Raw genomic sequence first — 13,196 nt, forward strand, 5'->3', positions numbered from 1 at the left:
TTATATTTTATTATGAAGTAATTCCACATACAAGACATAAAATCTCACTTTATACACATGCAGTTTAAGTTACATTTCCACCATACAACAACAGGAATGGTCAGAGTTTGGCGCCCGCAGGTTTTCATCTGGCGCCTTGTTAACATTTCATATTTCTGTCTCTGGTTCTGAAACGTCCGTCCACTTCCTGGGGACATTCTCTCAACAGATGAAACAACAGAGCTCGTAGCAAGGAGGTTTGACTCTGTCTGTGCCCTGTCACTCCTCACAGAACCACAGTAACAAAAGTAAAGAAAAATAAAACCTTCAGCCTGTATTTTTCTGTCTGGACTGGAGTAAAAAAAAAAACAAGCAGAAAGAGCGGGTGGCCGGATCGTTTTATGCTTAAAGATTTCCTTTTTGCAGAAGTCTCGGCCTCTGTCTCGTCTCGCTAATTCAATGTACACTACACACATCGTTTCTTGCTCATTCTGCACCCATACAACATATATTCAAACAGCTCTGCTTTAAGAGATTACAGAGATTACGCAGGAATTACACGATCAAAGTCATTGAACCTGCATCACCCCCACACACCAAACCCACCATGTGTACACTTACTGGGTCTGAACGTGGGAGAAGACGCTTGTGTGTGTGTGTGTGTGTGTGTGTGTGTGTGTTTTCACAGAGACCAGAGTGTTAATCTCCCCTCGGGCAGCACGGCCCAAGTGGCGCCCTCTGCTGGCAGGGTCGAGAAGAACAAGCGAGAAAAAAACTGAAGAAACTACAAAAAAAGAAACAAGAACATAAAACAATCTTTATGCGCTCATCAAACATAGTTTTATATAGTAAACACATTTTATATCAAAACAAGAAGGTAAAATGAGTGGCTAACAGGAAGGTTGCTATTTAAGCACAAACCAACTTCCCTGGTTACAGTATAAAAAAATCAATTCTTCAAAATAATAAGAAAGCAGCATTTCTCTTGTAGCGTTAACGAGGTTATCATGGAAAATGCAACAAAAACAGAGGCAGGCATTTGGATAAATTAAAATACAAAGCAGTTTATTATTCTTTCTCATATTACAGACGTTTTAATGAGTTTATCAGAACTTTCAAGGCTGCATTTATAAATACTGAAAACAGAAGTAATTTATTATAGTTTGAATTTTTACTACAAACAACACAAATTAGAGTTTATTCTTTAAAGTCCAATCATTTTCAAAAGGCAAATGTGCAAAAATAAAAAGTAAGACTAGAGAATCAAGAAGAAAGGTTTGCTTGAAAAAAGCTGGAATCCACAGGAAAGTTGTTGCAATGGCAGTTTTAATGAAGTTGATGTTGGTCACTGCCCAGGGCGACATCTGCTTGGGGGCGGCATAAACCCTCAACAATTTAAAAATAAAGAAATAAAGATATCCGTCAGCTTCCCCCCCAACAGCTTTTCTTTTTCATTTATTTCCAATAAAACAGCACTGATTGGTTTAGGATTTCCAGCTTCAAATTTGTGACAAAATAAAGGAATATTTACATTTTTCTGTTGATTTTTTTTGAAAGGAAGGTCAAACAAACTGGACGTCCATAACTGGAAAAAATGGACGTGGTTCTGAATGTTTGACCGATCACATCCAATAATCAGAAAGCTGCACAAATTATTTCCACACATGGAAAATTTACATTAACTCATGATTGGAAAAGCTAAAATCTACATTTACAAACACCAATCACTACATTAGGCACAAATATCGTTATGCAATATTGGACGTAATGTAGTCCATTTGGAGTCAAAGTTTAAAGCACATAAATAAAAAAGTAGCTTATCAAGATCAACACCAAGGTGGAAGAATCACAGGAAAAACACATAATAAATATAACTAATAACATTTATGCTCATAATTCAAATTTTCTTGCAGTTTTTCCCAACATATGTAAGTTTAAACAAATCTTGCACATCATGCAAAAGTAAAAACACCAACAACAGAATTTTTTTATGCTAAAAATCCGTTAACAAGATGATCCAATTCTTTTGTTCGGGATCAGATTCCAGTGTTTTCTAAAACCTGACTTTACAGTGGAGGAGTGAACTGAACACTGAGCAGCACATGATGCAACTCAAATCTTTTTTCACTTTTTCAGCTTTCTTAAGCCTTCGTTAGGTTTCTGTGTTCGTTCCAAGAAATCTGCACTGCATTAAAATGTAAAACTCTTAGATGCTAACAGGATCATTTCGCAATGAGGTTCTCTAAAGCTCACTTCCAGAAAAAGAACACAAAATATAAGTTTTTTGGCATTAACATCCCTCCTTAGATTGAGCCAAGAAGAAAAAGACAACAATTACCAAACTTGTAGATTAAATTATTCTACATTGATTACACATTTGCTAAAATGGTCCTTAATGCCTCTTTAAAGCAAAGTGATCACTGGGCTGTTAGAATAGGTAGAATTGTGCCAGAACTAACATATGTTGGCACAAAAATCGACTGAAGCACAATATTACACCCAGATTAAAGGAAGCTCGTCTGATTGGATTGTTTTCCAGCGTGTGGTGAAGCAGTGTTGGATTTATACATCCTACAGATGCCAGGTTTCAGTTAAAAACCTCCCAACGTCCTAAAAATTAATTCAACCCTCAAAGATCCATTTAACTCTTGGCATTGAAGCCTCCATTCAGAGTAAAGCCTGGAGCCACTTCTGAAGCAATAACGCGCACGGATATCACCATTATTCTGCTTTTTAATGGGAGTAATTATCCGAATGGATCTGAAATCCCACCGACACAATGGGAGAGAAAGCTCAGTCCAAGTAAACAGACACGGAGCAGATTTTTACATCTTGTCTTTCTCACTTTGGAGGGGAGAAAAAAAAACAAACAACAGGATCATAAGAGGTGATGAAAATCTTAGTGTTGCTCTTTTCCTCCCATCTGCACGGGAAATAGTCGAAAGACTTTTGGCTTTCGTGTGATCTTCAGCAGCACTTCAGAAACTCTTGAAAAGAGAAGTTAATGAACTTCGATCGGCGCGCACGGACGCGCGCACCCGCAGCAGGCTCACACTAATCCAACAGCTGCTGGAGTTAAGTTTTCCAAATCAATTTTACAGCTTCGCTCCTGCACGGCTGATGCTTGTAATCGTTTATTAAAAATACTGTTAATCATTCAGCGCAGAAGACCATTAATTGATGGCTTGGAAGCAACTAAACCCACCAACCGAACACTCATTAGCAGTCGATCACGATCGTGCTGCTTTCTCCAAATTATTATTTTAATAAATCAACGTCACGCAGGAAGAAAGGACGTCACTCGGCTCCTTTTCTGAAACTCTGAAAGCTTGTTTATGATTATCGTCGCCATGTCCGTTGGGAGCAGATTGGCCTTTTCTTCTGTTTATTCGCAGCAGATGACACGTGTTTGACCTGGATTCAACCTCTCAGTTGACTTCCCGAGTAATTACGGCAACAATTAAACGCGCTAATTGGGCAACACAGACCGGCAATGATACTCGATTGTTGCAGGTAACCAAAGGACGCGTGTTGGTTTTGTTTTCTGGAGGGTCCGTGAAGAAAACGAAAAGTCCTGACTGATGGTTGTAAAGAGGAGATGGGGGCGGGGTAACCCCCAGGTCACGTGATTGTTAATATATTATGTGATATTAAGCGAAATTAGGGACATAAATGAACAATAACGCAGATTTAACATGAGCAATGGCGCCACCAACAGGGGGCAGCACTAAATGTTTGCTCATTTTGCGCATAAAAGAGCAAAATGTGAGCTTCAATATTTTTTTGTTCTTCCTTTTGTATTTATTTCATGTATAAGTGCCTCGTTTTTCCTTAGAAACAGTCTGGCTAAGTATGAGTATAAGTATGTTATTATTTCTGAATATGTAATAAGCATTAATTTATTATTTGGTACATTTCTTTCCATTGTAGGGAGAGTTTGTGTTATTTTTGTATGAATTTGAAGCCTAAAATAAGATAAAAACGAGCTTCCTGGACTTTTAACTGGTCGGTCAGTCAGTCAGTCAGTCAGTCAGTCAGTCAGTCAGTCAGTCAGTCAGTCAGTCAGTCAGTCAGTCAGTCAGTCAGTCAGTCAGTCAGTTAGTTAGTTAGTTAGTTAGTATCCCATAGGTGGGCTGATTGCAGATGAGAGCTGTAAAAACATATTTTCTGACTCACCTTCACTTGTTGCTTTAACTCAATTAATTTGTATCAACTTTAACTGAAGAGCTCAACTTAATAAAAGTCTTTGCTACAACTGTAATTACATTGACTTAACTGTCTTTAGCTATTATATTAAACTACAAATTAGTACATAACCTTCTTTTTTTAAAGAAGGTTTCCTTAACTTATTTATTTACGCTTTTACAGTACCACATTCATTAAATTGTTCATTTTTTTAAAACTTAACTCATTTCTAAGTCAAGTCAATTTTGTAATGTTCTTTGTTTTTTATTCTAGCTACATTTTTCCTCAAAAAAGATCATTTGTTCATTTAAATGTATATTTATTAGGAAGCAATCAGAGGGAAAGTCTTTCAAAATTTAGCAGAAGCTAAAAAACTAACATGTAAAATACCAATTTTAAATGACCTGATTACAGGGTTTTTTTTTTGTGATTTTTAAAATAGTTTGTTTAATTATCATTATTTTACTATTTTGTCTACAGACCTTCAGAGTTCCGTGTTTCCTTTCTGGCCACCCTGACCCAACTTCCTGGAGACGCCCCTGGACCCCCTGTTCCTCCTGCAGCACCTGTTTCCTGCCTCTTCTGCCCCATGAAAAGAAATTAATTTGCTGCAGATCTTGCAGGCTGAGCCGAGGCAGTGACGCGCCTCCTCCCCTCCGCCAAAACGACACAGTAAATCCCCACAATTAGCAGATCCATATTAGCATATTAACCTGCGCTTCCTTCCGAGGCGCATCCTTTATGTAGGTCAGACACAGTTTTTCTTAATTACTTTTTTTTTGGGTTGCTGACGGAGGGCCAACGGGCTCCGCGCCGTTTGTTTTGCGTTGCGCTTTTATTGTGTCAGACGTTATTTTGGCTGCAGAAAGGTGCAGACGCACCGACTCAACGGACGCCGGTGGCCATATGAGGCCGGCCGGAGTCTGACCGGGTTCATTAGAACCCAAACAGACTCAGAAACCAGGCCAACACATGTGCGCTCACACTGGCACTGGTTTTAACTTTCTTTCTCTTTCTGCTCGCAAACTGAAACATGGCTTGTTTTGGTGGGTTTTTTAAAAAACACTTTTTATTATAAGCAGCATTTTGAGGTTTCTAAAAGCATCCAGGGCATTTTAAACGTCTAACCTTTGAATGTATCCTGAGTTGATCCAAGTGTTAGAACCTGACACAATCTGCTGAAAGTTGCGTTAAAGCCTCGCCTGTAAAGGGGATTACACGGCAGTAATAGGCTGGATTAAATGACTGCAGGCTATGTAGTGATCTATTATGGATAAGTTGTGGCTCTGTATTAAACCGTTTACACCAATCTGGTCTGATCATCATGATCTCCTGGTGTTTTCTCTGCTTTTCCGAGGCCTTTTAGTGTTTTATACAGGTGGTCTTTAAATGAAATAACCAAAAACAATTAGAAATAGTTTCTACTGAGATTAGCTTCATCACTTCCGTTCAACAGACAGAAAAAAAACGCCCACTTCCGTCCAAACAACGTGAAATAGTTGTTGAAGACGTTTATTGAAGACATGTGTGGTTGATCAGGTCAAAGCTCACAGGGGTCAAACTTCAAGAAAACTGGTTAAACATTTTGAACAGTTACTGGGAAAAAACTAAAATACGTCCAGTGTCTGAGAGGAAGCTTTCAGAGAGGCGTGTCGACTGAAACCACCTAGAATATCCATTAGTATTATTGTTATTTTTTAAAACGAAATAGTGTCAAAAATGCTGAGAAATCGGGGATGTTTCCAAACGTCATGTGATTTCACGGAACTTTGGGAAGCTTATTGTGACGTTTTATGCAGATGCTGTGAAATGAAAGACGTTCAGTTTGTTAAACTACCTAAAAACCAATTTATTAATAAATAATAACATGATGTTATCCAGGCGATGCTGTTGTTTTCTGTTAAAAGAAGGTAACATTGTAGTTGAAAAGTTAAAAAAGACGGTCTGATAAATACGCAACCAAAGCCTGAGTTTCTTTTCTTTTTTTATTTAATGAGAGATTCAGGCCAAAAAGTACATCAATAACAATAATAACTTAAATAATTAAAAAGGATAACATTAGACAGTCTGGATTTTTGGAAATATTGATGAGAAATTACGATATCAGGTCACACACGCGTCCAAATCCCAACCGTGAAGTTATTCTTACTTCCTGTTGGCCCTTAAAGATGACGGGCCCCTCCACCACCCCGCCGCCCCCCATCGCTCCCTGTCGGTCCGTCCAGAAAACCTCCGGGCTGATCTAAATTCTCGCCTCTGGGCTGAACTACCGAGCGGGCTTTCGGGCCTTTCCCTGCCTCGTCAGGCGCCAGATGGACCGGCTCCTGTCCGGAGATCAGTGCGCATCTGCTGCGGCGCTTTCAGCCCCCTGGTAGAAGAGGGGCCAGGGGCCAGGGGCCACTCCGGCGTTCAGCCCCGTTACGCGCAACTGGTGCCTCGGTTCGGCGATGGACTGTAGCAGCAATTTACCTCATTATCTACTACTAATATAATAATAATAATAATAATAATAATAATAATAATAATAATAATAATAATACATATAAAGGAAAATGTGCTTCGTGATGTAGAAATTAGGACCCTAACCCTCCCTTCTGGAAACTATTTCGTTTTTTGAGTTTTTTTTGGTTGGTTTTTAATTATGGTCGTGGGTTTGGGTGTGGACGGTCGTGACATGTCACGACCAATATTCAAGGGATATAAAATAGTCCCGACCAATTTTTGCCATATTAATTAAAAAAAAACAAACATATGTATTCTTTAACAAAAACAAAATAAATAAACGAAAATCTACATTAATTAGTTTAGTAAGTTGTAAGGTCCCACCAAACCTACGCCCTTATTTTTAACTCATCAAACAGTAAAATATATTAATATCATTTCTACTCCACAATGGAGACAGTGAACGTCTCTTTCATGTTTTAAATCTGAAAAGTAGGTTGAAAAACGGATGATTGATTGATTGATTGATTGATTGATTGATTGATTGATGCTTTGAATTCACATTTTTGAGAGAAGAGGCGCGATTTTGTTTTTTTTCATTCAAAACTTATTTTGTTTATGTCAACAAGTTCATCTTAAACTATAAATGAATGAAATAAACAGAAATTTATTTTAAAGGATTCTGAGTTAATAGCATCCAGGATTGTTGATGATTTACTTATTTATGTCATTAATGAATGAAATTAATAATTTGGGACCAAACACTCACCCCTGAGGAACACCACGTCCAAACATCCATACTGAAATTTATGATAATTAGTCGGTAAGTGACATATTACATATAAAGTAGTGTTAAGCTGATTATTTTGTTCTTGGTTATGTTTCTACATGTTTCCTTTTGTCCTGTTTGTTTTCTTTGTTTTTAAAAACCTATTTGAAACAAATAAATAAATGATTATTTTAACAGGAATGTACCGTCAACACAGAGCCGACCCGAGATTTTACGCGGCCCTGAGCTGAATTTTATCTGGTGCCCCCATTTCCACTTCAATTAACTAATTAAGATTCAGGAAGGTGATGAGTTTACATTTATTCTGTCCTTTTTATGTTACTCCAACACAGAAAAAAACTGCAGAAATTATTAGCCAAACAGCTTTAAATTGACATAACCATCAAACTCTGACCAGTTTCAACTAGAGCTGTAAATGAACATTTTTAGAGCCTGGTTTGCTTTTGACTCTGATGTCTCTGGATTGAAAGTCAGGCTTAGTTTGCCCATTTAATCCACAATAAGCGCATTATAACCACATTTATTCCTCATCTAGACTGAAAGTGAAATCTTTTCTGTCTATATAATGTAATCTTGTTGAACATGGAGCCTTTCTGGTGTCATCGTGATTTGTTTAGAAACATAAAATGTTGTTGTTCTCATGAAGGTTTGGTGTCAAATGACAATTAAAAAACGATGATTAACCACATATAATCACTTTATGCAGACGCTTTCTTGCTCCCTTCACCTCTCTCTTTTCCTGCTGGCCTTCCTGTTCATCCCTCCTCCTCTTTTCCATGCTCTCCACCCTCCTCCCTCCCTCTCTTGCTCTTTATTTTCTTCTTTTAATACCTGGCGTGCGACAGCCGGCCTTCACCGGTCTGGTCGCGCAGAGGTTTCACGTCGAGCCTCCAGGCAAAACAATCGGTATCGGTTAATTAAAATATAAAAGGCCTTGAGAACTTTTTAAAAGAGGCTATTTACGGCGGCCCCCGTGCTCCACCGTGTCTCTGCCAGGGTCGCTATTTGCTTAATGTGATGATTTTTTTCCCTCTTCTATTTGAATGTAAGAAAATGAGATAAACCGTCTTTTTGATCAGGAAGAAAGTGAGCGGAGGCGCACAAGACTAAAGAGCCAAACTGTAGCTGCGCATTTAAAATCATTTTCTCCGTCGTGATTGTTTAATTGTGGGTTGTTGCTTTTGTTCGTTTTGCAACCGATATTTGGGCTGAGATTAAGCGGGATGCAGGAACAGATGGGAAGGAAAATAGTTGCTTAATTAAAGCGCAGAGTCAACAGCGCGGCGTCAGTCTGCGCTTAATAACATCAGCGAGTCGCTTTGGTTGCAGTTACAGCTGAGTAGGGAAAAAGAGAGACATCCAAAACAAGACTGATTAGGGCTCATCTCTGCTCCCCTCCCTCCCTCCCGCTTCATCTCTCTCTCTTTTTCTCTCTGGTTTGTTTTTGAGTGGCAGGAAATCTGACAGACAGCAGAATAGCTCAGCTCTCCTCTCCTCTCCTCTCCTCTCCTCTCCTCTCCTCTCCTCTCCTCTCCTCTCCTCTCCTCTCCTCTCCTCTCCTCTCCTCTCCTCTCCTCTCCTCTCCTCTCCTCTCCTCTCCTCTCCTCTCCTCTCCTCTCCTCTCCTCTCCTCTCCTCTCCTCTCTCCTCTCTCCTCTCTCCTCTCTCCTCTCTCCTCTATTTTTATTTGCTCCTCGCCAACAGGCTCAGACCGCAGAAACTTCCGCGTTTGCTCTTTATGTGTTTCTATTGCTTTTACCAGAAGGCCTGAGGGAAGGTCACTGTCTGTTTTCTGTGTGTTTGTCGTGTAGCTTGTATTTTTTTTGAATTTATTGCAGGTTTTATTCACCTGTTAGTGTTTAGCTGCCTTTATTTTCCTATCAGATAAAATATTTCATTTTTCCCCCTAATATATCATCTCTCTAAAAAACAAAACATATAAGATATATTTTTTAAAGTAAACAAAAACACCATAATTTGTGTGACGGCACCGTTGAGCTGGGCAGGACCACCCCGGGCGCTCAGGTGAGTTACAGCAATAAGACAAAGGAAAATATGAAGAAAAACACCATAAAAATAAAAATTATATTCACAAATAATAATAAACACGTTTGAAAGCAGACATGCGCGCGCCTGGCGTGTCCGCCGCATTAATAACGAGTTCATTATTAACAAAGAAAACGCTTTTTTCCCAGAAAAATGGGAAAAAAATAAATCAGATGCATGAAAAGATTCATGTAGAAGTTAGAAAAAACTGAAAAATGTGGGAAAAAAAACCAACATCAGATTTGTACACAATAAAAAAACATATAAACCCGAATAAATGTCCGACTGTCTGCAAAAATATGTTATTCGGTTCGTTTATTGCAGTAAATGAATCTGTGAAAATGTTAATTATTTGAAAACGCAAAGGGTTAATACGTGAAAACAGTATTTAATGTAAAAACAATATAAAGGTGACAATTGGTGCATGAAGAAAGCATAAAAGCATCCAGTTCCATGAAAACATGACCGCGTCCAGCAGAAATAGAAACATGTTTTTACATTCAGTTAAAAAAACATTCAAGCTTATTCCAAAACATTGCAAATGAAACTTACAGTTTCGTTGAAAATCCGCACGATTTTTGTTAAACGACCATTGCAGCTGCGAGTTTAAAAAATAATAATAATATCACGACGAAAAACCGAGCAGCGGATCTTGTGGAAACACAAACGAGTCGAAAACGGGAAAAATGTCCAGAAAAAAGCGTGGAAAACGTTGAAGCAGCTCTGGGTTCCTTATTAGGGCGAAGATACAATATTTATTCCTTGTCTCCTGGGATGCTCCTTCTCCGTCTATTGTCCTCCCATTCCTCAGTGCTGATGCTTAATTTTCAAAACTTCTATATTACCAAGGGACCTACGACATCAGCCGAGAAATACCCTGCAAGTACAAAATCCGTGAGCCAGCCCCGTCCGTGCAGAGGGGAGACGCTGCGTTCCGCCAGCTTTCCACCAAACCGAGAGCGCGCAAAAGGGGAACTTTTCCATCTCTCTCGCTCTTTTTGGAGGATTTTAAAGCACTTTTTTTATTATTATTGTTGTTATTATTACTATTATTAGTCGATCGGGTCGTAGAGGAGAGTAAGACCAAACTATCACGGGTTATTTTGGAGACAGAACAATGTCAGCGACCTTCCCCGGACTTGTCCACGACGCAGAGGTAGGCTGCTTTATTTCATTTAATAGGATTGAATTTATAGAATAAAAGCGAAGGGTGCCGAGTTGGGAAAAAAAGAGAAGAGAAACTGTAAAAGAAACGTAGTTCATGGGATGCAAGAAAAGAAAAAGAAGTGGTTAAAAGAGTCTTATTAGGGTTTTAATTTTATTATAAATGTGAGTGATTAGGACATTTCAGGGCAGAACTCGCCTGTGTGTCTTACCTCTCCTCCATGGCGAGCAGCAGGGCTGGGGAGAGAATTTGCCAGCAGCTCGGTAATAATAATAACATATAACAGCACGCCTTTTTAAATGCTGCACAGAGAGTGACAGGCATGCCAAAGGGAGGGAAAAACTACCTATTGCTCCTGTTGCAGCGCGATCGTTCCCCTCCCAGGCGCGTTGAAATGACATCTCCTTCAGGTGGTTTAAAGTGAGGAGGAGAGAGGAAGGAGAAAAAAAACGCTTTGAGAGTGTGTGAGTTGTGTTTTGGAGTGTGTTTGGGAGGCAGAGAGGAGACACCGGCTGATGCTAAATGACACTGCTCATATCTTTCCCTGTCTCTTTATTATCTTCCAGATACGTCACGACGGTTCAAACAGCTACCGGCTCATGCAGCTCGGTTGCCTGGAGTCGGTGGCCAACTCCTCGGTCGCCTACTCCTCCTCGTCGCCGCTCACCTACCCAGCGCCGGCGGGGACGGAGTTCGCCTCGCCCTACTTCTCGGCCAACCACCAGTACACGCCCCTGCACCACCAGTCCTTCCACTACGAGTTCCAGCACTCCCACCCGGCCGTGGCCCCGGAGGCCTACGGGCTGAACTCGCTGCACTCCGGCCAGTACTACCAGCAGATCCACCACGGGGAGCCCGCCGACTTCATCAACCTCCACAGCGCGCGCTCGGCCCTCAAGTCCTCGTGCCTGGACGAGCAGCAGCGGCGCGAGCTGGGCTGCCTCGACGCTTACCGGCGCCATGACTTGTCGCTGATGACGTCACACGGCTCTCAAGCCTACGGCGTCGGCATGCACCACCCGGACCAGAGGCTGCTGCCCGCCGCCGGCCTGGGCCTCCCTCCTCCGGCGGCAGACGACCTGCAGGTACCGGCGGCCTCCGAATCCAGACCCAACACATAAAAAACAAACAAACAAACAAAACAAAAAGGCTCCATTGTGATTGTTTTAACAAGAAATAGTAAACACGGATATATCCCTGCCCCACTGGCCCGCTAATCCAAAACCTTCCCCTCTTCTTATTCCACTGCAAGCAGAATAACAGATTGTCTGTCTGTGAGACGCGACGCTTTCCACGCAGGGACTGTAACTTTACTCATTGGATCTGGTCTTGAGATCATTTGGTTTCCGAAGCAAAAAGCGGGCTGAGTAAATGTCTAGTCCACGCGGCGCAACGCCTCTGAAAGGCAGAACCGTTTCTAAAGGTTAATTGACTCGCAGTCTATTCAGCCCTATTGTGAAAAATCCCTTTATTTCTTCCACAAACACACGTGACCCATATTTTACATAATTCCTTTCGATGTAAAGAAATGGCCAAGTTGAAAAAGGTGTGTGTGTGTGTGTGTGTGTGTGTGTGTGTGTGTGTGTGTGTGTGTGGGTGTGTGTGTGTGTGTGTGTGTGTGTGTCTGCTGGGGCAAAGAAAAGCCGCTGGTTGCTCCATTCTCCGGTAAAGGGCGGATTAACGGATCGGGCTTCGGGACACAATAGCGGCTCGAGCAGCATAAAGCACCGTAGTTTATCCAATTACGGACTTAACGTCAATCAACGTCGCTACTTATGCAGCGACATCTGAGCCGGTTCTACAGACGCGGCTCTGGTTAAACACACCGACGCGTCATTTCAGTCGCGTAAATGTTTGTTTTTTTTTCTCCTCCAAAGCAGAATTTGTTCAACTGGTTAAAGTCTCACTTTTTTATTTTACTTTGTCCAAATTTGTAAATCCAGAACAGTAAATATGGTTTTAAATATGTATTTTTGAATGAATGACAAATTATATTATCTAAATAGAAATTAGAATGTTTTATTATAATTTGCTAATGTAATTAGAAGGTTCAATATTTGGTAATTACGCACGGATTGTAAATATTATGGAACATTTTGTCTTTTATTTTTTAAGTGTCGGGTATTTTACATTTTAAATTAGTGCATATGATTTAATTTATATTTTGACATAATGAAAATATCGATGCAAATTTTTTTATATTTATAGATTTCATATTTTTTTCATTCAATTTTGAATTTTTCTGATATTCTTCGGCTTGTTTTTTTACATACCGTTTTACTGGAGGCTTTGGGGATTTTAAAGGGCGAACTTTGACCTTTCATACGCCGAACAGAAAGCAGCGGCTTGTGAACCGGAGCTGCTGCACGAGGCGGACATGAACCCGACAGATGCGTCCTTCCTTGGTCTCGCGGCCCCGTCGCATCTTTGAGCGCGTTAAAGAGATTTTCATGGCGAACAAAGCAGCTGCCACACCTTTCCCCCGTCAGCGAGCTAATTCATGCAAGACCTCTGCGTTTTGTATATTGATTTTATAATCACTTTAGCTCCGGAATAAGAAGAAAAGAAACAGAGCAGGAGCTGGTTAAGA

General features: G+C 40.4%; 1 protein-coding gene across 2 annotated transcripts in view; it reads left to right on the forward strand.

The window, feature by feature from the left end:
* The first annotated feature begins 9,209 nt into the window (after window positions 1-9,209).
* tfap2d (transcription factor AP-2 delta (activating enhancer binding protein 2 delta)) overlaps window positions 9,210-13,196 on the forward strand; it is a 22,664-nt gene continuing 18,677 nt past the window's right edge. Inside the window, exons 1-2 of one of the 2 annotated variants that reach the window (XM_032586254.1) lie at window positions 9,210-10,597; window positions 11,173-11,691. In XM_032586254.1, the coding sequence (XP_032442145.1) occupies window positions 10,559-10,597; window positions 11,173-11,691 (558 nt within the window). In that variant the 5' untranslated portion in view covers window positions 9,210-10,558. Of the gene's footprint in view, window positions 10,598-10,618; window positions 11,692-13,196 lie in introns of those variants that run through there. The other variant, XM_032586253.1, reaches the window with a different exon arrangement.

This window comes from Xiphophorus hellerii, chromosome 15 (assembly GCF_003331165.1).
Source record: "Xiphophorus hellerii strain 12219 chromosome 15, Xiphophorus_hellerii-4.1, whole genome shotgun sequence".
Taxonomy (NCBI): domain Eukaryota; kingdom Metazoa; phylum Chordata; class Actinopteri; order Cyprinodontiformes; family Poeciliidae; genus Xiphophorus; species Xiphophorus hellerii.